Source organism: Pteronotus mesoamericanus, unplaced genomic scaffold, assembly GCF_021234165.1.
Source record: "Pteronotus mesoamericanus isolate MK-2021 breed Mesoamerican mustached bat unplaced genomic scaffold, CSHL_Meso_final contig_436, whole genome shotgun sequence".
In the NCBI taxonomy this organism is placed as follows: domain Eukaryota; kingdom Metazoa; phylum Chordata; class Mammalia; order Chiroptera; family Mormoopidae; genus Pteronotus; species Pteronotus mesoamericanus.
In genome coordinates this window covers 1,003,790-1,025,197 of record NW_026555164.1, presented here as the reverse complement: position 1 = coordinate 1,025,197, position 21,408 = coordinate 1,003,790, and the positions used below count along the sequence as shown (strand labels likewise).

Here is a 21,408-nt window from a genome sequence, read left to right as displayed (position 1 = left end):
ATGGCCGCTAAAAGGAGAATCCGGTCACATCCTTTTGAAAGGACGTGCCTCGCACGGAGGGCGCAGACAGGAAACGGAGGCGCGTGATGGGCGAGCGTCCGGCGCAGATGCAGAGGAGGTGAGCGTGGAGAGGAGGGACACAGCCCTCAGGCCACACGCAGTAGTGGGGACAAAGGAAATGTGCGCTGAGAAAACGGACTCGCGCCCCCGCCCCCCGCCAAGAGAGGTGGCAAACCCAAGTCTCTAAGAGCCGGAGAAATAGTCTCAAGGTGCAGAAGGCTAAACAATTACAATGGCGATTTTTGCCAAACCACAGCCCTTGAGAGAAGGACTGAGTCCACTGTTCTCAGAATGGGACCGACGCTAAGCAAGCACGGAGTGGCGTTAAACAGTGTAACTGACCCGTGTGCTTGAAGCGGTGCACACACAGAAATCTGTGCCCAACAGAGAACACACGTTCCCGTCAAACGGGTGTGGGTCGACCTGAACGGGGGAGAAACACAGAAAACATTGAATCCCAAGGACGAAAAGCAGAAACGGTCAGGTTCCTGGATCTGACCGCGATGCAGCGAAACATGGACTGAACCAGCAACCACACCACCAAGAACGACAAAACAGGCTTCCGAAGAACTCAGGCTGAAATAAAAATATTTCAGTTTTCAGACCGACTACGTAGAAAAGAGCAGTAGCGAGAACAAACAACCAACCCAGGAGGACATAACTGGCCAGAGCTCCCCTCTGAGGCAAACTGATAGCTTTTGCCCAGCTTTCCCCACCTTGGTGGGACGAGCGTTCTGGGCCGGTCAGCGCCTGCGGCGGCGGGGCTGTCTCGCACACTAGGACGTTTCGCACAGCCCTGGCCTCCCTCCGCCCACTGGATGCCAAGAGCACGCTCAGTTATAACTGCCAAAAAGACATTTTAGACACTTCCGTGCAGCTTGCAATCACTTCTGCTTGAGAGCCATCGCTTTAAACCTTTTGGTTGACAACTAGCAGAGACTGAAAAAGATAAACAACTCCAGAAGCTATCAAAAACAGTAATAAGCCACAAGAAAGGCGATGGAAGGAATTAAAGAATTTAGTTCAAAAGTTTCTACACAAGGAAGCAAAGCCTCTGCCCATACAGAGCCGAGAGAAGTCCAGCAATCTTGCCCTCTAACTCCGGGCTGCACTTTGAAAATACCGATACATTCAGTGCCCGGCTGTTAGCGCAAGTGAAGGAAAAAAAAGAAAAGGAAGAGAATAAAAATAGAAAATAATAGGATTGAAAAGAACCTTAAAAATGAGAACAGAATGCTGTGTATAACTTTGGGCCAATCCATTTCAAGATCCAAATGACATAAACAGCTTGCTAAGAAAATGTAAATAACCGAGACTGGCGCACGATGAGGCAGCAAACAGACATGAAGGCCACAGGAGGAAGGGCACCCGCCACCCGCGGTCTCTGTCGAGAAGCAGGGAGGAGGCCCGGAGGGCGTCATACGGTCCAGCACACTTTTCATAAATTCCTGTGAGTTTAAAGCCGATATGGAGCATAGCAAAGTATGAATCATTTCCCAAGCATTTTACAAGGTGACCTACAAAACCAGAACGAGGTGGCACCACACACAGGCGCCCTTTCCACCTGCCTCACGGGGGAGGCGTTTCCCTTCGATGGCAGGTCCCTTTCAGGAGAGCAGGAACAGGGTTCTGTGTACAGTTCACGGATTCGAAGTAAAAGAGCGCCTGCGTGGGGCCTCCTGAACCCGAAGAGGTAGCTGCAAATGGTACATTCAGTCGGGGGCGAAGATCCCAAATATATAAAGAACTCACACAACTTGACATAAGAGAGAAAAACCCAAACAACTCAGTTAAAAAAACAGGCAGAGGACCCGAACAGACACTTCTCAAAAGAGGACATACAGAGGGTCCACAGACATACGCAGAGCTGCTCAATGCCACCAATCACCAGAGAGATGCAAGTGACAACCACAACGAGGTCCCGCCTGACACCTGCCAGAAGGGCCGTCACCAAGAAAGCAGCGAACAGCAAGCGCGGGCGAGGGCGCCGAGCGAGGGGAGCCCTCCTGCACCGCCGGCGGCCGTGCCGGGGTCGGGGGGCGGCCGCGGTGGGGAACAGCGGAGTCTCCTCAAAAAATTAAACATGGGTCTGCCGTGTGACTCAGCGATCCCACTGCTGGGAAAACACCCAAAGGAAACGAGAAGGCTAACCGGAGAAGAGACCTTCACCCCCGCGTGTGGTGTGGCGTTACCCTGTACAACAGCCGGGACAAGTCCTGTGCGGGGGAGGCACCTGACCACAAGGCTGTGACCCGCCGTGCACCGAAGGGCGGCCCCCGTCCCGCGGAGACTCAAGAGGGCGAGTGTGTCTCCCGGCGGAGGGGTCCAGCTGACAATCGGAAACCCTGCTGTGTCCCGGAAACCGTGACGTGACCCAGCGTGGCGACCGGCACCAGTGGGTGGTTTTGCTCTGAGCGCGAGGGGGCGGCCACCGCCCGAGTGTCCTGGCACGCGCCGTGGGGCCTGGGCAGGGCCGCCCTCTGGAGAATCCTCCTCAGCAGCGCTAAGGGTTTATGGGAAGCTTGAGCCGCGAGGATGTTTATCTGAGCCTTACTCAGAAAGAGAAAACTGGAAAGAACCTAAATTCCCAGCAATCGGGAGCTGGCTAAATAAATGCTCCGTCTTCCTGTGCAGCTTGGGGCAAGATGCAACACGTGTGCAGGGCGGCGGCGGGTGGAAAATGCAACTCCGAGACACACGCTCGTGTGCATAAAAGCCGGGCACGCGTGTCCACGGGAAGGGTCCGGCAGCGGGGGAGGGGTTCCTGGGGGGGGGGGGGCGACGCGGGGGTGCCTCCTCCAGACGTTACGCTCCCCGGGGTTCTGGGTGAATTTCTAGTGTGAATGGATATTGTTTGCATAAAATGCAAAGGAGCAAACTGAACCGCCTGCCTCTCTGGGACCCCTCCAGCCCCGCTGCTCCGGGGGCCCCAGGGCCGGGCGGGGGCGTCGAGCCACTTACTCACGATCTGTCCGGCCGGCAGTGTCTGCGCCCCGCTGCCGTTGTGGGTGGAGGGCACGGCTGGGGTGGGGAGACAGCCCTGTCAGCCAGGCCCGCTCGGCACAGGGGCGGGGGGGGGGATGGGCGGATGAGGAGGGTCCCCGGGCCCCCGCCCCCGCCCGTCCCTTACGGTCACACCGCGGGAAGCCCGCGAAGCCCGCAGCACACTCCTCACACCGCTCCCCCGTGAAGTTGCGCCGGCAGTAGCAGCGGCCGGTCAGGTCTTCGCACGTCCCGTCTGTGAAGTCCGACTCGCAGTTGCAGCCTGCGAGGGGCCCGGAGGGAGTCATGAGGCCCCACGCCAGGGCCATCAGGCCCCGGACAGGCCGTCTCAGCCTCCCCAGGCCGGGCGGGGAGGGGGGAGCACCGTGGCCGCGGCTTCCGGGGCAGTGGGAGGGCCCCGGCCGCAGGGAGCTGGAGACCCCGGGACGCCCCGCCCAGGCCGACCCCACTCACGAAGGCAGGTGTGGGGCGAGTCCAGGGGGTGGTCTGGGGAGCGGTAGAAGCCAGGCAAGCAGAGCTCGCAGTTGATGCCGGTGGTGTGATGCTGGGGGGAGAGGGCCGGCCACTGAGTCCCGGCCGGGCCCCCAGCCACGGCGCGGCCCGGCACCCGGGTCCCCCCCCCAGCGCGCCGCGGGCGGCGCCCCAGGCACCTGGCAGTCGACGCACACGCCCCCGCCCTGGTGGACGCTGTCCTGGTCCTGGCCGGCGCCGTGCTGGTCCACCGCTGGGTCGTAGTAGCAGTCGTCCGCGTGGCCATGGCAGTTGCAGGCTGGAGGGAGGGGCGGGTGCCGGACTGTCAGCAGGCGCCCCCATGGCCCCGCCTGGCTGGGGACCCCGGGCCAGCCCCCCCGGACGACCCCCTGTGTGACCCGCGTCGGTGGGCAGAGTGTGCCGCACGTGTGCACGCGCGCATGAGCACCGTGTGCGTGGGAGCGCTATGCCGGCGGATGTGGACGTGGGCACATGCATGCAATGTGGGCGCACACACGTGTGCCCGTGAGCGCTGTGTGTGCAGGTGTGCGCGAGCACGCGCGGGGGGCGGGGCGCTCACCCTGGCACTCGTTGGCACTGTCGGGCGTCGCCGGCCTCCACGGCCGCTGGTTGAAGCCGCGGCAGCAGCGCTCGCAGGCGCCCCCGCAGGTGTTGTGCTGACAGGAGCACTGCAGCCTGGAGACACGGGCGGGGGTGGGGGGGAGGGCTCAGGGACGCGGGGGGGAGGCAGAGGGGGCCGCGCCGGGGGCGCCAGGGCGGGGCACTGAGCGGCCGGCTCCGCGGCCCCTGCCTGAGGGTCAGCCGGGAGCCCCGGGCCCTGGGGCCGCCCCGAGCTCAGCCAGATGCCCCCACGCGCCCCGGGCGCCTCCCCAGGGGCAGGTGGCCAACAACTGTTTCCTCTTCCCGCCGGGGGCGGACCCGTCGCAGGGCTGTCCCCTGCCTGCTGCCCTGGACAGCGCCTCCCGTTGGCTCCGCAGGCGGGGGACAGCTGGACGCAGCTGGCAACTGAGGTTGCAGCCACCTACTGCTCAGACACCCTCGCCAAAGCCCCGCGCCGGCCGAGACTGTACGTCAGCCTGGGCGGGGCCGCAGGGGCGCTGTGCCAGGCCGCGAGTCCCGGGCCGGGCCCGCGCTGTGCGCCCCAGGGCTCCGGGGCCGCAGCTCCAGCCCCGTCCCTGCAAGGGTCCTCAGGGCCATGGAAGTGAGCGCTGCGGTCCCTCGGGGTCCAGGGACTCGGGCCTTGGGGACCTCTGGGGGAGGGGCAGCAGGGGCAGCCCGGGGCAGCCCTTCCGTCTTGGAAGTGCAACCTCGGGCCTGTGGCTGCTGTTCGGTGTTTCGATAAGCGACGCAGCCGGGGCACCTCTCAACTAAGGCATTCCTGTCGGAGCGGGGCCAGGCCGGTGGCGTGTTGGGCAAGAGCCCCCGCAAAGCCACGGCGCAGGCTCCATCCCGACCCGGGTGTGCAGGCGCCGCATGAAGCAGCGGCGTCGGCCCTCACGGCAGACACAGCCCTGGACGCCGGGAATGTCACAATCGGGTAGAAACCGTACGATAAGCACATTTAAATATTACCAGAGAAGGAATCTAAAACCTCATTAGAGGGAAAAAAAGGAATGCTCTAAAAAATAGGCAGATGTGATAGAAGCAACCGGTGAAGACTTCTATAGACAAAAAATAAAATGACTGCGTTTAAGACTCGGCGGGTGGGCCGCGCAGCAGGTCGGACGCAGTCGAGGGGAGGCTCGGAGAGGAAGGACAATCGAGAGACAGAGGGGGGACCCAGTCGTCCCAAGACAGAGGAAAGCACAGCCCGAATTCCCGCAAGAGAACAGGGACAGGCGGGGAGACAAGGCGCCCGCTGGCGGCCGGGGGCGGGCTCGGGAGTCACAGTCTCAGGGTCAACAGCCTGAGTCCTGAGCCGGAGAAAACACGTCCCCCTTCGACACCACGGAGCACCCAGAGGAGAGCATAGAAACTTCCCGGAGATGCCCAGGCAACAGCGCGCAAGGCGGAACCCGAGGGTCCAAGACACCCAGAGACCGTGAGCTGCCACCTCTGAAGTGTCAGGAGACGTGGCCTTCGGCTGGAACCAGCAGTCGGCTACTGTTCCTCCGAGAGTGAGGGCAAAACAGCCCTTTCAGACGAGACGACGGTAGAACCAGGAAGACACGCAGGGGACTCGTTACCACTGACGGTTTTTGTCCCCCTACACCCACCTGTGGAACCTGACCCCCCGTGCCGGCCTTTGGGGTCTCGGCAGGGGGTGGGGGTGATTAGGTCAGGAGGGTGCAGCCTGTGTTAAGGGGATTAGTGTCCTTATAGGAGAACCCAGAGAGGCCCCCCTCTCGTCGTCCCTCCCACCGCCAGCTATGGGGAGACACGGAGAAGCGCCCCCTCTGTGAGCCGGGAGGGGGCCCAGCAGCCTGCAGGCAGAGCTGCGGGAAGTGAGGCGTCGTCTGCGTCTGCGGGGCTCGTTCGAGCAGCCAGAGCGACGGAGACACAGGCAGCGAGGACCGCGGGCCTTCCAGCTCAGGGTGGGGTGGGTGGAGGGCTGGGCGCTGGGTGCTGCCCTGCAGGGCGAGCCGAGCGGAGCTCACCCACACCTGGGTGCAGGTGAGGCAGGGCGGTGCCGGCGCCGCCCCGGCAGGCAGGGGCAGACCTGCCTCTCCTCCCGGACCAATTTGCTGCCTGGCAGGCGCCCCCGCCAGCCCGCCCGCCTTTCCACCTGGCACTGAGTTCCCCAGAGCCATCGCCGCGTCTGAGCTCCGCAGGCGGGGGCCCCGCCGGGCGGCCCTGAGCCCTCCCTCCTTCAGGCCCCTTGGCCACTGTGGACGGTTCGGGGTTGGCCTCTGGGTCTGGCTTTGACTGTGAGACCGGGGTGAGCCTTTGTGCGGTCTGGGCTTCACTCGCCCCCCCCCCAATAAATTGGGGTGCGGGCCCAGCAATAAAGCCCCAGCAGAAGGCACAGAGCAGGCCCCAAATACAAGCGCTCGGCATGATTTCACATAGAGAAGGTGCAGGGCCCACAACACCTGGCTGACTCGGTGGGCACGGGGCCGCCCCCTGCCCAGTGCAGGGCGCCGGGTGGGGGCTCAGGGCCCTCAGCTCCACCTCTGGGGCCCCTGCTTGTGGTGGGAAGCAAAGGTCAGCTTGTGGGGCAGGGAGGGAGGTGGGGTGGTGTGGGCACACCACCCAGCCCAGAAGGCAGGGACATGCAGCCTCAGGCCGCCCGCCTGCCTCAGTGACTCCTGGGCTCAGTGTCTGGACAAGAGCCCACCTCTGCTGGCAGCGGGGCGCAGGGCACTGCCGCTCCGCCTCGGCGTGCCCGCGGGGAAACTGAGGCCACGGGGTGGTAGCCACGGTGCCAGGGGAACGCGGTCTCCTCCCCCGGGGAGGGCGGGGGCGCAGAACGCCTCGGGTCTCACCTGAAGGGATCTGTGGGGTCTTTGGCATCGCAAACATCCGCATGCCCATGGCAGACGCAGCGGCCGCCGATGCTGATGTCCTTGATACTGTAATAGTACTGCACGCGGCCGTCAGCACCCCGACCCGCCCCACCAGCCCTGCTGCCCGCTATGAGGAGCCCCGCGGGGCCCAGATCCCGCTACAGGGCCAGAACCAGCTCCCGCGCAAGCCCCGCCCACCCGCGCAGGCCCCGCCCACCCGCGCAGGCCCCGCCCCACTGGCCTGGGCGGGGTGCTTACCCGGCGCGTGACGGTGGGGTCCCGCAGCGCTTTGCCCATGAGGTGGCCCAGCAGCGTGTTAGTGCGCAGGAAGCGCAGGCGGATGTTGGTGGCTTTGGTGAAGTCCCGCAGCAAGGGCGAGTAGGAGAAGTTCATGGCCCCGGGGCGCCCGTTCACCAGGGACACCACGATCTGCGGACAGAACAGCGCGTCAGGCCCGCACCGGGCAGCCCCCGCGCCCGGCCGCCCGCCGTGCCCGCCGTGCCCGCCGTGCCGGCCCAGCCACCTCGCCGTTCTCCAGGGGCACGATCCGGGAGTACTCCGTGCTGCAGATGACGTCGTCGTCCCGCGAGATGCGCTCCAGTGTCCGCGCACCGAACCGCTCCAGGCAGTCTCTCCTGGAGGCTGCGGGAAACGGGCGGGAGGGGAGGGGGTGCTGGCTGCCTCTGCCGCCGCAGGAGCTGCCAGGGCGGGAGGCCGCACCCCAGGGAACCGCGAGGGCTCTGGGCGCCCCCTGCCCCTGGACCCACCCAGGCCTCGCGCCAGGAGCCGCGCCGCTCGCCCCCGTCTGCCTTTGGGATGCGCCCCGGCAGTCCCGACCCACGCAGAAGCCGAGGGTGACAGAGCAGGGCGACCCCACCACCTCGGGACACGCCGCCAGCCCCTGGCCCCGGGAGACTCACAGGCGAAGAACTGCCATGGCTGGTAGGTGTTGCCGAAGTCGGTGGACCGCTCCAGCACCCAGAGGTCCGGCCGCGGGGAGTTGGCAAACTTGATGAGCACGTAGGCCACGTGGAAGACCTGCGGCGGGGAGCAGGTGAGGCCACCCCCGGGCACAGGTGCCTTCTCCCCCAGCTGTGGGCTCCCCTCTGGGCCCAGCGGCACCAGGGAGAAGGCGAACCCGCTGTGGGAGCAGCCCCCGGGCTCGCCGGCTGGCCCGTGGCCGCGGAGGCCTACACCGGACCCCGCCGATTCCAAGGGCTCCCCACCTGGGTCTGGGGTGCGCTGGCCCCAGGCCCGGCTCTGCCCGCCCCCGCATCCCCCGCGCTCAGGGGCTCACAGCCACGCTGGCCCCCCGGCTGCGAGGCGCAGACAGGCCTGGTGCCCACGGGGCAGGTGGGGCAGCCTGTCGGCAGCCCCCGCAGTCGGGCTGGGCCAGGGCAAGTCAGGCGCTCAGCCCCCTGCCCCCCGGTCACTGCAGGTCCGCGACCAGGCTGTGCAGCGGCCAGGCACGGCCCCTTGCTCCCAGCAGGCCTGGCCTCCTCGCCCACTGGGCAGGGGGCACCCCGACTCCTGGGACGGGGCCCCTGCCCCAGTCTCACCCGGTCACCCCCATCATTCTGAGGGCCGCCTCCGAACCTGCCTGGCCATCCCCGGGGCAGCCCTAGCCCCCGACGCCCAGAGACGCCGCAGGGTGCACGCGGCCGATGTGCCCCAGCCCTGGCTGCTGTCACAAGGCCCCGACAGAGAAGACAGACTGGAAAATGGGGCGCCTCATCTACTCCCCCAGGACGAAGTACAAGGCGGGGTCCCCACGTCAGTATCTGGAACACCTGACACCAGGCCACAGCCCCCGGAAAGGACTCGGGGGCCCCCGGGAACAGCGTGAGTGCAGAAGCACCTGCTCAGCCCGAGGCCTCAAGGGGGGCACGCTGGGCCACCCAGACCCCCGAGAGGGCCAGCGTGTGAGCAAGCTCCATCCTCGAACCCGGCTCATAGGCCTCCTGTCCCCCCGCCCCGGCCCCCGGGGTGGCCTCCCACAGGGCAGGAGGGGCTCCCAGGGAGCTCTGAGGACACGTGAGCCCCTCCCCTTGTTTCCAAAACCAAGGGCCACTGTCCAGGCTGGGCTCTGTGTACGATGCGCGGGCTCCACGGAGACCCGGGCCGGGGATCGGGGGACACAGACACCCCCAGTTTGCACTTCGGAGTGGGAGGCCCAGGCACACTGGTGAACACGCCACACGTGGGGGTGCCCGCCTCCCAACCAGGGCCTGGCCCACACCTCAGCCCCAGGTCCACTCCCAGGGGCTCCCCCCGTGGGCTCGGAACTGTCCGCAGACCCCGAGGGTGACGTCATGCTCCTGGCCACCGCACGCACCCCCAGCGGGGCCTGGGCCGGCCCCAGGAGCACGCCCCTTCGGGCGTCTGCGGGCCTGGACCTCGGCTCCGGAGCAGCCGAGGCAGAGAGGGGTCGGCCCCCTCCGGGCCCCTGAGGCCCAGTCGCTCCACAGCCCTTGTCGGCCTGAGGCCGGCGTGGCAGCCCCGTGGAAGGACGGGGGCCCCTTGAGGCTCCAGCCCTCAGGAGGCACAGGCTGCTCGGGGTGCCAGCGGGGGCAGAGTCCCAGGCCCGGGAGACAGGCCTGCCCTGCGTCCACGCTCTTCCCAAAGGGCCCCGTCAAGCCATGAGGCCTTTCCCCGGGGGGCGGGGGGGCAGCCTATTCACCCGTGTCAAGGCTCTGAGGTCATCTTCCCGGGCTGCTCAGCTGGGGGAGGGTTACGAGCCCCGGGGGGACAGACCCTGCACCCTGCTGGCACCTCGGCCAAACCCAAGGCATTCCAGGGGGACCCCGGGGGGGGGGCGCGTGAGTCACGGACACGGGACACTCGGGGCGGGCGTGGCCCGTCCCCACCGGACGCCCCCCAGGAGACTGCAGGCCCCCGCCGAACCCCCTGGGACCCACCCCCGCCTTTCCCTTAGCGAGGCCACCAGGCTGCACCCTCCGCTGGCCGGCCCTGCCCCTCCCCGGTCGGCGGCCGGCCGCATTTTTCCCAGCTGAGGGCACTTGCACAAATATTGATTCAAAGACACTGATCAGGCAGGACGAGGGTGTCATGGGAACTTCCCGCGCTCGCCCAGCCCGCTGGTCGCGCTTAGAGAAAGACCCCGCCCCTGGCTGCCCGTCCACCTGGCCCTCTGTCCGTCACACAGCGGCCTGGACGTCGGTCCCGAGGCTGCGCACGGGTGGGGGCAGAGGGAGGACACGAGCCCGGCGCTCCCCATCATCCTGACCCGGTGCGGCTCCCCCGGGCCGCTGGTCGGGCGTGGCCCCGCCCCCTCCGCCCGCCAGGCCCCGCCGCCAGCGCAGGCTGACCTTTCCCGCTGCTGCAGCGTTCTCTGCTGAAGGAAAGAACGTCTTTTAAAGCAAAAGCCAAACAAAAGCCTCCCGAGTTATTTTTAACAATCGGGCTATTTTGGGGCGGGCAGGTCTCCAGGACAGCAGCAGAGCAGCCTCTCCGCCGCCGCGCCCCCCCCCCAGCCCCCACGCCCAGCCTGACGGCGGAGGGGCCCTAGGAGGGCGCCTGCACCCCCTCCCGTGACGGATGCCGACGGGGGCCGGGGCCAGAGCAGGGGGCCCCGCGTGGGTCCAGGCACCAGTGGCCGTGGGGCCGCCAGGCTGCTCCCCGGGCACAGAGGCAGCGGAAAGACACACACAGCGGAGGAGCGACGCCGGGGTCAAGGGGCGGTGCGGAGGCGCCCTTGCTCAAGAACACGCCGCTGTCTCCGGGTGCACGATCAGTCGCGGGGCCACCTGTCGGACTCTGCAGAGGGCGCCTGATGCCACCGCGCAGGGACTGAGGCGGGGAGGTGCGGCGGCCGGGGCTAGGATCGGAGCGACACGGGTCCCTGAAACCCTGGCCGGGCGCCGAGGGTGACAGCTAGCCCGCAGCCGACCGGGCTCAGGCGCCCGCCTCCCCCAGGGCAGGGACACACCCCATCTCTGCCCCGGCCCATGGCAGGGCCTGGGGGACCCAGGCCCATCCCGGGGGGTGAGGGAGCACGGCTCCCGCGAGCCGCCTGAATCACCGGGCAGATGTGACTCAGCCCTGGCCCTGCCGGAAGCGGGGCCCGGTGCCAATTCCTGGGGCTGGGCCAGGGTCCCAGGTTGTGGCCGGGCGGAGGCAGGAAGCCCCTCCTAGCCCCAGTGTCCGGGCTAGCGCCCCGGCCATCGCCCTCGGAGTGGACCTTGGGCGCCCAGACCTCCTGGGACCCCCGCCAGGCCGCCAGGCCGGCCTTCTGGTCCCCCCAGCCGGGCGCCAAATGCTCTGGCCCCACCCCAGGTGGGCCCTCTCAGCAGACACCTCTCTGGGGATCTTGTAGGCAAAGATAAAGGTCACAGAAGGGGCCGGAAGACAGCCCCCAACTGGGTAAATAACCACGGCCCACAGGCTGTCCCCACGCCCTGCAGGGACAGGGAGGACCCCGCAGGGACAGACAGGGGGATGGAAAAGTAAAACAGAAATACGAGCAGACAGACAGCGGCCCCAGGGGCCGACCCTGCTGGGCGGGTCCCTAACAAAAGGCCGGCGGAGCAGAGGGAGGGACTGTCAGGGAATGGGTGGGGGCGGGGACCCCCACGGGTGTGCAGGAGCCCCCCGGCTGCAGGGGCAGGGCAGGCGGCCCGCGAGGCCCCGCACCTCAGGAAGCTGGGCTGGGGGTGGGGTTCAGGCACCCCTCACTCCAGAGGTTGTCTGGAGCCCCAGCCTGGAAGGCGGTGTTCAGGGCGGCCCTCAGCCCGGAGCTCCCCCCCGCGCCCCGCCCCCGCCCCTCTGCCCTGCGGGGGCCCAGGTCAGGCCAGATGGTCAGCCCCAGGCCGCAGGAAGTGGAGTTTATCTCGAGAGGACCCCAAACCCAAACAGTTTAGTCTCTGGTGAGCAGGATGCTGTGGGGCTTGTTTAAAAGCAGATGGAAAACAGGAGCCGCTGGGGGCGTCTGGGCCGGGGGGGTCGCGTGTGAGGCGGAGGGGGCATCTGCGAGCACCCAGCGTGAGCAGAGTGAGCGGTCCAGCCGGTGCGTACGGCGGGGGCAGGGCGCGCAGGGCCGGGGCGAAGGGGCCCACGTCCTGGGAGCCAAGGCCCCAGCAAGGCAGGTTTCATCCGTCCTCGCGGGGAGAGCTGGGCCGCTGCCGGAGCAGGAGGCGCCTCCGGCTGGCCCCCAGGGCCGCCCCCCCCACCCCCCCTCCGCTGTCCTCCCCAGGCAGCCCAGCTCAAGGAGCCGTGTCCGGTCCGGCCCCCACACCTGTCCTGGCTGCTGGGCTCTGTAACTAGAGCCTGGCCAGCCTCGGGCAAACTTCCTGCCGCTCCCCTCGAATAACCCCGCCGACCCTGCTGGGGGCCTGGCCACAGGGCCGAGCGGCCAGCTGGGCCCCAGGGAGCCAGGCCAGCAGGCACCCTGGGACCAGGAGCCCTGCCCAGGGAGCCCCGAGCCTGCCAGCCTCGGAGGGCGTGCCGCCTGGCAGGGGGGGTCCAGCCAAAGCCACTGTGCGTGGGAGGCCTTGCTGAGGTGCCACGCCCCTCAGGCGTGCGCCCAGGTGTCCTCACTGTGACCGGCCCCCCGGACAGAGAAGGAAACTGAGGCACAGAGGCCAGGTGGCCAGCTGGCGCCAAGCCCTCCGCACACCGGCACAAGGCCCTGGTCCTGCCACACAGCTGCTGTGTGTCCCCTAGGGTCCGGGGACATTCTCACAGGAGCTCTGCTCCTCAGCACCCCCATGTGCCACCTGGGAGGGCACAGGCCCCTCACCTGGCGTTTCTAGCCCCCCGCCCACACTCCCAGCCTCACCCTTAAGGCCGGCCCAGTCTCCCTCTGCACCCTCACCCAGCTGGGCACCCCCCCGGCACCCCTGCAGGTTTGGGCAGACCTGCCCCCCAGAGGGCACCAGCCAGGAGCCTTCCTGGCTCCCCTGGAGGAGAACTCGCTGCGAGGCTGGCAACCAGCAAGGGTCAGACCAACAGCAGCTCTCTTGGGCCGGAAGGCCCCTGGCCAAGGTCCATGCAGCGAGCAGGGCAGGTGCCAAGTCCCCGGCTCCTTCCTGCCCTCCCAGCCAGGGCGTGGCTCCTGGAGCCTCAGTTTCTCCCGTTGCAACTTGGGAAGGAAGAGCGTCCAACATCCACCCCCGTGGGAAAGATCAGCACAGGACCCGGCGTTACTGCGGAAAGAGGGGGCGGGTTGGCTGCCCGCGGCCAGCCCCGGCCCACCCACCAGGCGTGAGACGGAGCTGTGACGCGGCTGACGGAGCCTTTCTCCATCTTCCCAGGGGCAGGAAGGCCTCCCGATGCCCAGTGCTGGCTGCCCCACCCCCCGCCCAAGGCATCCGCTCCAGCTCCCAGAACAAAGGCGGCTGGCGGCCTGCCGTGGGAGTGCCCAGCCCTGCTGCCCGCTCAGCCCCGCTTCCTCACGGAAGCCCCAGCCCCCGCCTGGCCCTCGCCCCCGAGGGCTGCCCCCACGGGGGAACCCCAGTCGGGGGTCGGGACCCTGGCCTGGGCTGGCTTGGCCAGACCCCTCCTGCCGGGCCTATCTTTCATCTGCGCTAGGGAGTGTCCTCGGAGGGCCCTGCCCCGCGGACGCCCTCTGTCCGACTGGGGACACCCGCCTGTCCCGTCGGCGGACCCAGGCAGAGGTGAGGACGCAGACCCCAGGGCCCGGGCGGGCGTGCTCCAGGCTGCGCCTCCAAGTGCCCCCCGTGCTCCGGCGCAGAGCCCGTGCTTCCTGCCCCACGTGGGCACCGCTGCCCCAGACCAGGTGCTGCGGGCAGGGCCCGGTCCCCTCCCCAACCCCGAGGACCCCGCCACTGCTCCGCGGCGCAGGGGGCCGGGCCGGGGGCTCCGTTCCCCACATTTCAACGGGAAGCCCACCTGGGCTCCAAGGCCTTCTTGCCCGCAGGGCTGGAATCGGGGCCCACTGCCCCCCAACTCCAAAGCACACGGGTGGGCATACCCTGCGCCCCCACCCCACCCAGACTCAGGCCGGTAGCCCCTCGGTCCAAACCAAGGTGGGGCCGTGGTAGGTAGGCGGGCCGGTGGGTCCACCTGCCCAGACAGACCTGGGAACGGCCCCTTCCCCTTCGGACCGTCACAGGCGGGGAAGCCGAGGCTCGGAGAGGCAGGGCGCACACTCGCTGAGCCCCTCGCTGGCCCAGGACTGGTCTACGAAGCCAGGCTCCCAGGTGTAGGCACCGCAGCTCAGGGGTCACAGAGCCAGGAGGGGCGGGAGCCCCACCGCTGCACCTCGGCTGGGCACCGCACCCACCTGCTCTGAGGCCACTCTGGGGCTGCCGTGGAGACTGGACCTCCGTGCCCCCAGCCAGCGCCCTGGCCCCTCCCCAGCCTGGCCAGGCCTGTCCCGCAGGGAGGGGAGGAGGCGGCGTGGCAGGAGCCCACCGGCTCAACACAAGTTCCCCTGACTGACCCTGGCTGGGGGCGGCTCCCTTTCCCCACCGGCCGTGCAGCGCCGGAGAGGGAACCCCGATCTCGCAGGGCTGTGAGGCTTCCTCCCTGGCCCCCCGAAGGCAGGCGAGCAGGGACATGGCAAAAACCCCGTGAGCGGCCAAGCCCAGCTAGACCCGGGACCTGCCGGCCGGGCACCTGGGAGGGGCAGCCCCTCCCGACCCCTCCGGGCCCCTTCCCCTCTGTTCTTCCTGGGCTGCTTCTCCTGCAGGCGTAACAGCCAGGGCAGGGCCCCCGAAATTCCAGGCCACTTGTTAGGACTTGAACCCACTCCCCTCACTGCCCCCCTGACCGTGGGGCCCGGCCTGCAGCCAGGGCAGGAAGTACCTGCCCAACGCTGTACCCCGACCCTGCCCGCGAGTTGGCATTTATGGGAGACACATCACAGCCTGACCTCCCACCCCCAGGGTCCCGGCGGGAGGAGGCTTGGCGGGGGGCAGGCCCTCGGGTCACACGACTGGGCAGTGGCAAGGCCGGCCTGGACTCTGGCCCCGACCTCCTTCCCCGCCCCCAACAGGGTGGGGTCTGGCAGGATGCACCTTGTAGCCCCAACTGCAGCCGGCCCGGCCTCATTCACCCGCCGCCCCCCACGCCCCAGGAGGCAGCAGGGTCACCGGTCCATTTCACAGGCCAGGACGCCAAGGCCAGGCAGCCGTGCAAAGTCCCACAGTGAGCGGACACGCCCCACACCCGGCCCCGCAGGGTCCACCAAGGGGGCCTCTTCCAATGCTCGGAAAAACTCTGGCCTCCCCCTCCCGCCTGCACAGGCCCGAGCGGACACACCTACCCCCGAGGCGGCCCTTGCGGCACAGGTATCCCAGGAATGCCCACTCCCCCCAGCCTCCTCCACATTCCTGCGGCCCCTCCCACCCAGCAAGCCCGAGCCTGGCTCCCTGCGCCTTCCCGCAGACAGCCGGCTCCGCGTGTGGCCGCCTTCGAGCAGACCCTCAGCGCCCCCACCCCCGCTCCGTGGCCCGTGGGCCAGCAGCGCCCACCTCCTCCCTACGCTGCGGGGAGGTGGAAAGAACACACGCGAGGCGCCTGTTGCCGTGCCTCCGTCCGACTGGGCCGGCCTCCCGGCTGGCGCCTGAAGCTCCCTCAGTGGGGACGCGCCCTCTAGCCTGCGCCCCAAAGGGAGCCCCAGGCCCAGAAACACGGGGTGGGGGCGTGGCGGGCCAAAAGGGGGCCCTACCTGGCCCAGGTCCAAAGTGACGTTGACTTCGTTGTACTCCAGGCCGCGGGACAGCGGAGGGCTCTGCCACCAGCGCTCCGTGCCGTCGACGGCGTTGCTCGCGGGGTGCGCCTTGTTGCTGTTGGCAGCTGTGCAAATGTCGCAGTATTGGCCCTGTGAGGGTGGGGGGTGGGGGTCAGACGGCCGGGAAGGGCTGGGGCCTCTGGCCGCCTCCAGTCGCCCTCCCTGCGGTCGCACGGCCCATCCATTCACTCGTCGCCGAGCCCACTGCCTCCACGATGCCGGAGACAGCTGGTCGCCCCTGTTACGCGGGGACTGAGAGTGGGGGGGGCAGGGGAACACCCGCTCTACGTGGGGGGATCAAGGCGGGCCTCTCGGAGGAGGCGGCTCCAGGCAGAGGGGCCGCCCGTGCAAAGGCCCTGAGGCGGGAGAAGCTGCGGGGCGAAGAGAGAGAAGGCCAGCGGCGCTGGAGCTGGGGGCGGGGAAAGGGGTCGGTCGGGGGCAACTCACAGGCCCCCGACACACAGAAGCCCGGGATCCCTGGCCGGCGAGGGGCCCGGAGGCCTGGAACCTCGGGAGAGCCAGGCTGGCTCCCCACCTCCGACAGCCCGTCGCCCACCACCCCTGCCGGGCTCCCACCCCAAGCCGCCGGATTAGGGTCTGCGGAGAGACAGAACTAAGGCGTTCCGGCGACCTGCGTGGACAGGCGCCGAGCGGAGGCAGGGGGGCAGCCAGCAGGCAGAGCTGGACCTCCCAGCTCTGCGGCTTCCGAGCCCTGGGGCCCAGCCAGGTCACGGCAGCTGCTAGGCCTCAGTGTCCCCGTCCGAGGAGTGGGGGTGACGCTGGCACCTGCCTCAGCGGTCCCAGGATTAGCCACCCCACCCCGGGCCTGGCAGCTGCGTCTGTCACGGTCCAGACACCTGCCAGGGGCCTGTCCTCCAGGGGACAGGCAGCTCCCAGCGGCATCCTGGCCTGCCGTCCCTGTCTGGAGGAGCAGGTGCTGGGAGCCCAGGGTGGGGTGGGGGCAGGGCTGGCCCTGGCGGTGGGCCCAGTGCAGCCCAACCCCCACCCCGGAGGAGAGCAGGCCCGCCATCCCTCCGCACACAAAGGCGGCCCTCTGGGACTTGGCACTGATTGAAACCCGAGAGGCTGCGTCTGGGAAAGGCGGCCACGGCAGGACCGGTGCGGGAGTTGGAAGTGGGAGTGTGGGACGCCCCCCCCTCGCCCAGCTTCCGCTGTGCACCCGGGAGGGCGAGACCCGCAGCTGCAGAGCGGGCTGCAGGGCCCTGGGGCCGGGTGCCCGGGTCCCCACCTCAGGCCTCGTTCCCGCTGGGGCCTTTGCACCGCAATCGCCTGCCGTCCCCGCTCAAACGTGCCTCTTCCGCAGCTCGCCCTCTCAGCTCTAGACCACCCGGGGCGCCGCCCCGACACCCCCGGGCACCCCTCACTTTATTTATTCTACCTCCAGACCCGCAACCATCAGGCTGTCGGTGGTTCTGTGTTCGCTGCCTTCCCAGGAGCGGGGAGCTCGGAGTTGGGGGACGTGCCCGCCTTGTTCCTCACTGGGTTTCTGAGCCCCCACCCCGAGCTGCCACACCCTGGGGACAGGGCCACGGGGACGGGGAAGCTGCAGAGGGTCCTGCCGGGGCGGTGAGGAAGCAGGGAGCAGCGATGAGTCACCGCTCCGGCGGCCTTGCCTCTGGCTTCCCCTGCGGCCCCAGGGCCAGCCCGGAACCCCTCCCACGCGCACCTGAGGCTGGGAGGGCTGCCCGCCTGGAACCCCTCGCCCCGGTGGGCTTGCCCAGACCCTGCTAGGACCCCTGCGCCAGCTGCTGCCCTATCTCCTTGGTCCCCTGGGAGCTGGGAGCTGGCGGCCGTGGGCCCGTCCTTAGTGACCACCCCCCAGCTGGCACAAAGGGGGGCTCTGCGGGTGGACGGAAGGGGGGGCTTCGCCTCTCTGGCACCTCCTGTGCCCGGCCACTGGCTTCCAGCTGGGGTTGGCGGACAAGGCCCTACCACCAACCCTGCTGAAGGCCAGGGTGCCGGGCGACCCCCTGCTCCCAGGGGAGAGGGCGGACGTGCTGGCCAGCCCAGGGACTTATCCAAGGTCACATGGGTGTCCACGTGGCGGCCAGTCCTTCAACCACGGCTCACCCAGTGGCCTCAGCGTCGGGGTGCTGGTCGCTGAGGGCCGCCGGCTTCCGGGGACAGCTTTGGCCTCTCTTGCTCGACCGTGGGCTGGGCGAGCAGGCTGACGCTGCTCCTCTGGGGACAGATCCCTGGCACGTGGCGCCAGGGCTGGCACCGACAGCCAAGCAGTCCCGGAGTGACGGACGGTCGTTCCCCCCACCCCTGCCCCGGCTCCCCGTGCAGGGGAGGCAGGCCCTCGCACCGCGCCCATTTTACAGACGGGCAGACTGAGGCCCTGGGGGGAACCACGCCACCAAGGGGAGACAGAGGGGAGAGGCGTGCAGGGTCCCTCCCCCCAGGGGCAGGGCCAGGCACTGCGGGCGGCGGCGGAGGACTGGTCTGGGGCTGGGAGGTGGCCTGGAGCCTCCACTGCCTACAGGGCAGACTCCCAGCGGGGCCGTGGGGGCAGCTTCGGACACCCCCAGGTTGAGGCCGGCCCCTCTGACGTCAACCCGAGGGGCCAGGGCCCAGGGCTAAACCGCTCGCCCAGCCCCGTCAGGGTCTGGCTGCGAGGCTTCCGCAGGTGCCTGCACCTGTTCAGGCCTCAGTTTCCCCATCTGAAATATCGGCTTGAGGCCTCCCCTCTCAGCCGTGTGGGGGCGGGGCAGGAGGTGGCTGCGTGGGGGTTAGAGGAGGGGCCCATGGAGGCCGTGCTCTGTCCCAGGAAGGGGGCGCCCCGCGGGGCCCCTTGCAGCTCCCCCTCCACTGGGCGCCCAGGGCTGCAGTGAGGGCTGCGGCGGGGGCCACGCTCCTCCAGCGCCCACCGCGGTGAATGCACAGCAGCGAAGGCACAGCCTGACGCCCTTCTGCCCCTCCCCCTCCCAGCCGGTGGGGCTGGGAAGGTGGTGGCCTGGGCTGGGGCCCCGCCCTGGAGGAGGCGGCTCAGTTTCCATGGCCCCGGGGCCCCCAGACTCCCCTTCAGGCTGAGCAGCGGGAGTGGGACGAGGCGCAGCCCAGGGTGCCAGGGGCCCCTACGGCAGACCCCAGCCGCCCCCCCCCCCCCCCCGGCTACCCCAGGAAGCCTGCGGCCAACGAGCCTCCTGGGACCCCAGGACCCACCCTGTCCCGAGGGCCTGTCTCATCAGCCCTGCTTCCCCGGGGTGTGTCCAGGTGTGGGGCCACCGGGCCTTCCCCACCTACAGGCTCACAGCCTGGGAGGTTGTGCCCCCGAAGGGTCCCCAGGGAGACCTCGCCACCTGTGCGCCGGGCAGAGACGCAGCCCATGCCCGCCGCTCCCTGTTCCCGTCCCCAGTAAAAGTCCCTGCTCTAGGCTGCCCCCGATGCAGACTTCAGGTCCGGCCCAGCCCCTCGGCCCGTGGGGAGGGCTTTGCCCCAGGCAGCTGGCGCGGGTGCCTCCACGGTCGGCCCCTCCCGGCCCACCCTAGTCCCATCCGGGCGCCTGCGGCAGGTTCCAGCTCGTCCCGGGGGAGGGCGGAGCGGGCCCGCCCCCTCCCCGCAGGCCCGGGGGCCGCCGCCAAGTCCCGCCTCGCCCGCATCCCGGGACTCGGGGCCGCCGGAGACCGGGCACCAGCTCCCCGGGTCCCACGACCCGCAGTGCGCGAGAGGGGCGCTGCGTCCCGCTTTCCGGGGGGAGGGCGGGGGGCGTGGGGACGCGCAGTTGTCGGGCAGAGCGCGAAGGGCCGAGCTGAGGTCCCCTCGGTTCTTCGAAATGTGAAACCAAAGAGTAGGGGCGGAAAGCAGCAGCCTCGGCCGTACCTGGGCTCTCCCGGGACGTTCCCGGCCAAGTTTGGCCGGAGTCGTGGAGCCCGACCCCGATGCGCTCGGTGCGGGGTCCCCGGTCCCCGGCCCCCGCTCACCTGGATGGTCTGGACGGGGTCCCCGCCGGCCGCGGGGCCCCCCACTAGCTTGCAGTAAAGGTCCTCGGTGGGGCGCGGGGCGCCGCGGGCCGGGGCCTCCTCGCCGCAGGTGGCCGAGGCGGCGATGCGGGCTCCCTCGGCCAGATTGAAGTAGGGCGGGTGCAGACTGAAGCCGCCGTCTGCCGCCGCCCGGCACGCGCCCAGGAGCGCCAGCCCGGCCAGCAGCCACAGCGGCGACGCGGGGCGCCACCTCGCCATCCCGCAGGCCCGGCCGCGCTCCCCGCGCTCTGGGACTGCGCGCCGCGGGAGCCCCGTGGGGTGTGAGCACGGGGCTGGCCGGATCGCTCCGCCCGCGGACGTCAGGCCCCGCCCCGGCCCGCCCGGGCGACCGAACCCGCGTCCCGGGGCCGCGGAGGGGGCGGGGCCGCGGGCAGCCTTAACCCTTGGGAACCCGGCCCCAGCCTCCGGAAGGGGCACCTGCTGGCCTCGGGCCAGGCCGTGGGAACGCAGGGCCGCCCAGGCCCCCCAGGGCGTGGCTCGGGTCCTGGGCGGCAACCTGCGCCCCGCCGCGCCCCCTGTCCCCGGCGCACCCGCCCGGCTAGTCCCAGCCTAGAGGCTCCGCTCTTTGTTTTCATAACTTCGGGCACCTCTCCGCGGCCGAGCGCCCCCGGCGGTCCGGGCGCAAGCTCGGCGGCCAGGAGTTGGGCACGCTGGCCCCTCGCCGGCCCGGACATCTGTCCCTCAACCGCCCTGCACGTCCCCTCCCCCCGTACCCCTCAAAGGGCACAGCGTCCTGAGCGACCGCCGCTCGGGATCCCAGGCGTTTGACTACCCCGCCCCCACCTCCTGGAGAGGGTGCCCTCCGGAGACCCCGTGCGGCCTAGCACCGCTCCCCAGGCCGGTTTCCGGTTGTTCCCCCGCTGCTGCCCCTGCATCTGGCCCCTCTTGCAGGTGGCTGAGAAGGTGCGCTCCACACCTCATGAGTGGCCGCGTGGGGGGGCAGGGGGGCCCTGGTCGGTATCCATCTGCAGAGGGATCCGTGCTTCCAGGTCGCGTTCATTCACGCCCCTCTGACCACTCTGGTTTAAAGCGCTCTAAAACAGGGAAGTGGGTCAGGAGGGACCGGCCCGGTGCCCAGCCACACAGCGCAGGAAGGGTGTCTGTGGCCTGTGGGTGCCAGGAGGGCTGACTGTTCAGGACCCTTATCCAGCACCTGCTGGCAGGGGGGGTGAGCCCGCCCTTGTGCCAGGCAGCACCTGTGCTTGGCGGCAGCGTGGACCCCAACTTCGCCCGCCAGGCTCAACCCTCCTGCTCAGCACAGGGCGCAGGAGGAGGCCCAGGAAACGGGACAGAGCCCAGAGCCCAGCTCCCGCTTCATCCCAGCTGCTTCTGCATTGGGGAGGCGCCGGCCCGTGTTTGTCTCAAGGGAAGCCCGAGGGGGTGGGGATGGGGTCGCAGCTGCTGGGCTGGCAGCTTCCCCTACTCTCTGAGCCAGGCCAGCTGAGCTTCTGCCCCCACGTGGGACCCCCTGGACAGTCCTGGGGGCCGAGTGAGTTCATGGGGCCGCATCCAGCCGGGCCTGGCGGGGGTCCTGCCCGGCAGCTGCTCCCAGAATCTTGCACCACCGCCCACACGTTCTGGCTGCACCCGGCCTCCTGCAGTCCGGGAATCTCCAGGGGCTGGGCGTCCCCTGCTCTCTCTGGAGTGGGGACCCGGACAGTGGGAATGATCCTCCCTCTCCCCGCCC

The 21,408-nt window shown here is 69.2% G+C and overlaps 1 protein-coding gene across 1 annotated transcript in view; it reads right to left on the bottom strand.

The window, feature by feature from the left end:
- Window positions 1–19,977, bottom strand: part of LAMA5 (laminin subunit alpha 5) — a 44,455-nt gene extending 24,478 nt beyond the window's left edge. The window contains exons 1-11 of the mRNA XM_054577547.1: window positions 19,662–19,977; window positions 15,655–15,807; window positions 7,922–8,039; window positions 7,525–7,643; window positions 7,260–7,430; window positions 6,981–7,078; window positions 4,115–4,230; window positions 3,714–3,832; window positions 3,517–3,607; window positions 3,191–3,325; window positions 3,022–3,081 (exon numbers count right to left, since the gene is read on the bottom strand). Coding sequence (XP_054433522.1) covers window positions 3,022–3,081; window positions 3,191–3,325; window positions 3,517–3,607; window positions 3,714–3,832; window positions 4,115–4,230; window positions 6,981–7,078; window positions 7,260–7,430; window positions 7,525–7,643; window positions 7,922–8,039; window positions 15,655–15,807; window positions 19,662–19,919 — 1,438 coding nt within the window. The 5' untranslated portion in view covers window positions 19,920–19,977. The remainder of the gene's footprint in view (window positions 1–3,021; window positions 3,082–3,190; window positions 3,326–3,516; window positions 3,608–3,713; window positions 3,833–4,114; window positions 4,231–6,980; window positions 7,079–7,259; window positions 7,431–7,524; window positions 7,644–7,921; window positions 8,040–15,654; window positions 15,808–19,661) is intronic.
- Between the last annotated feature and the right edge of the window lie 1,431 nt (window positions 19,978–21,408).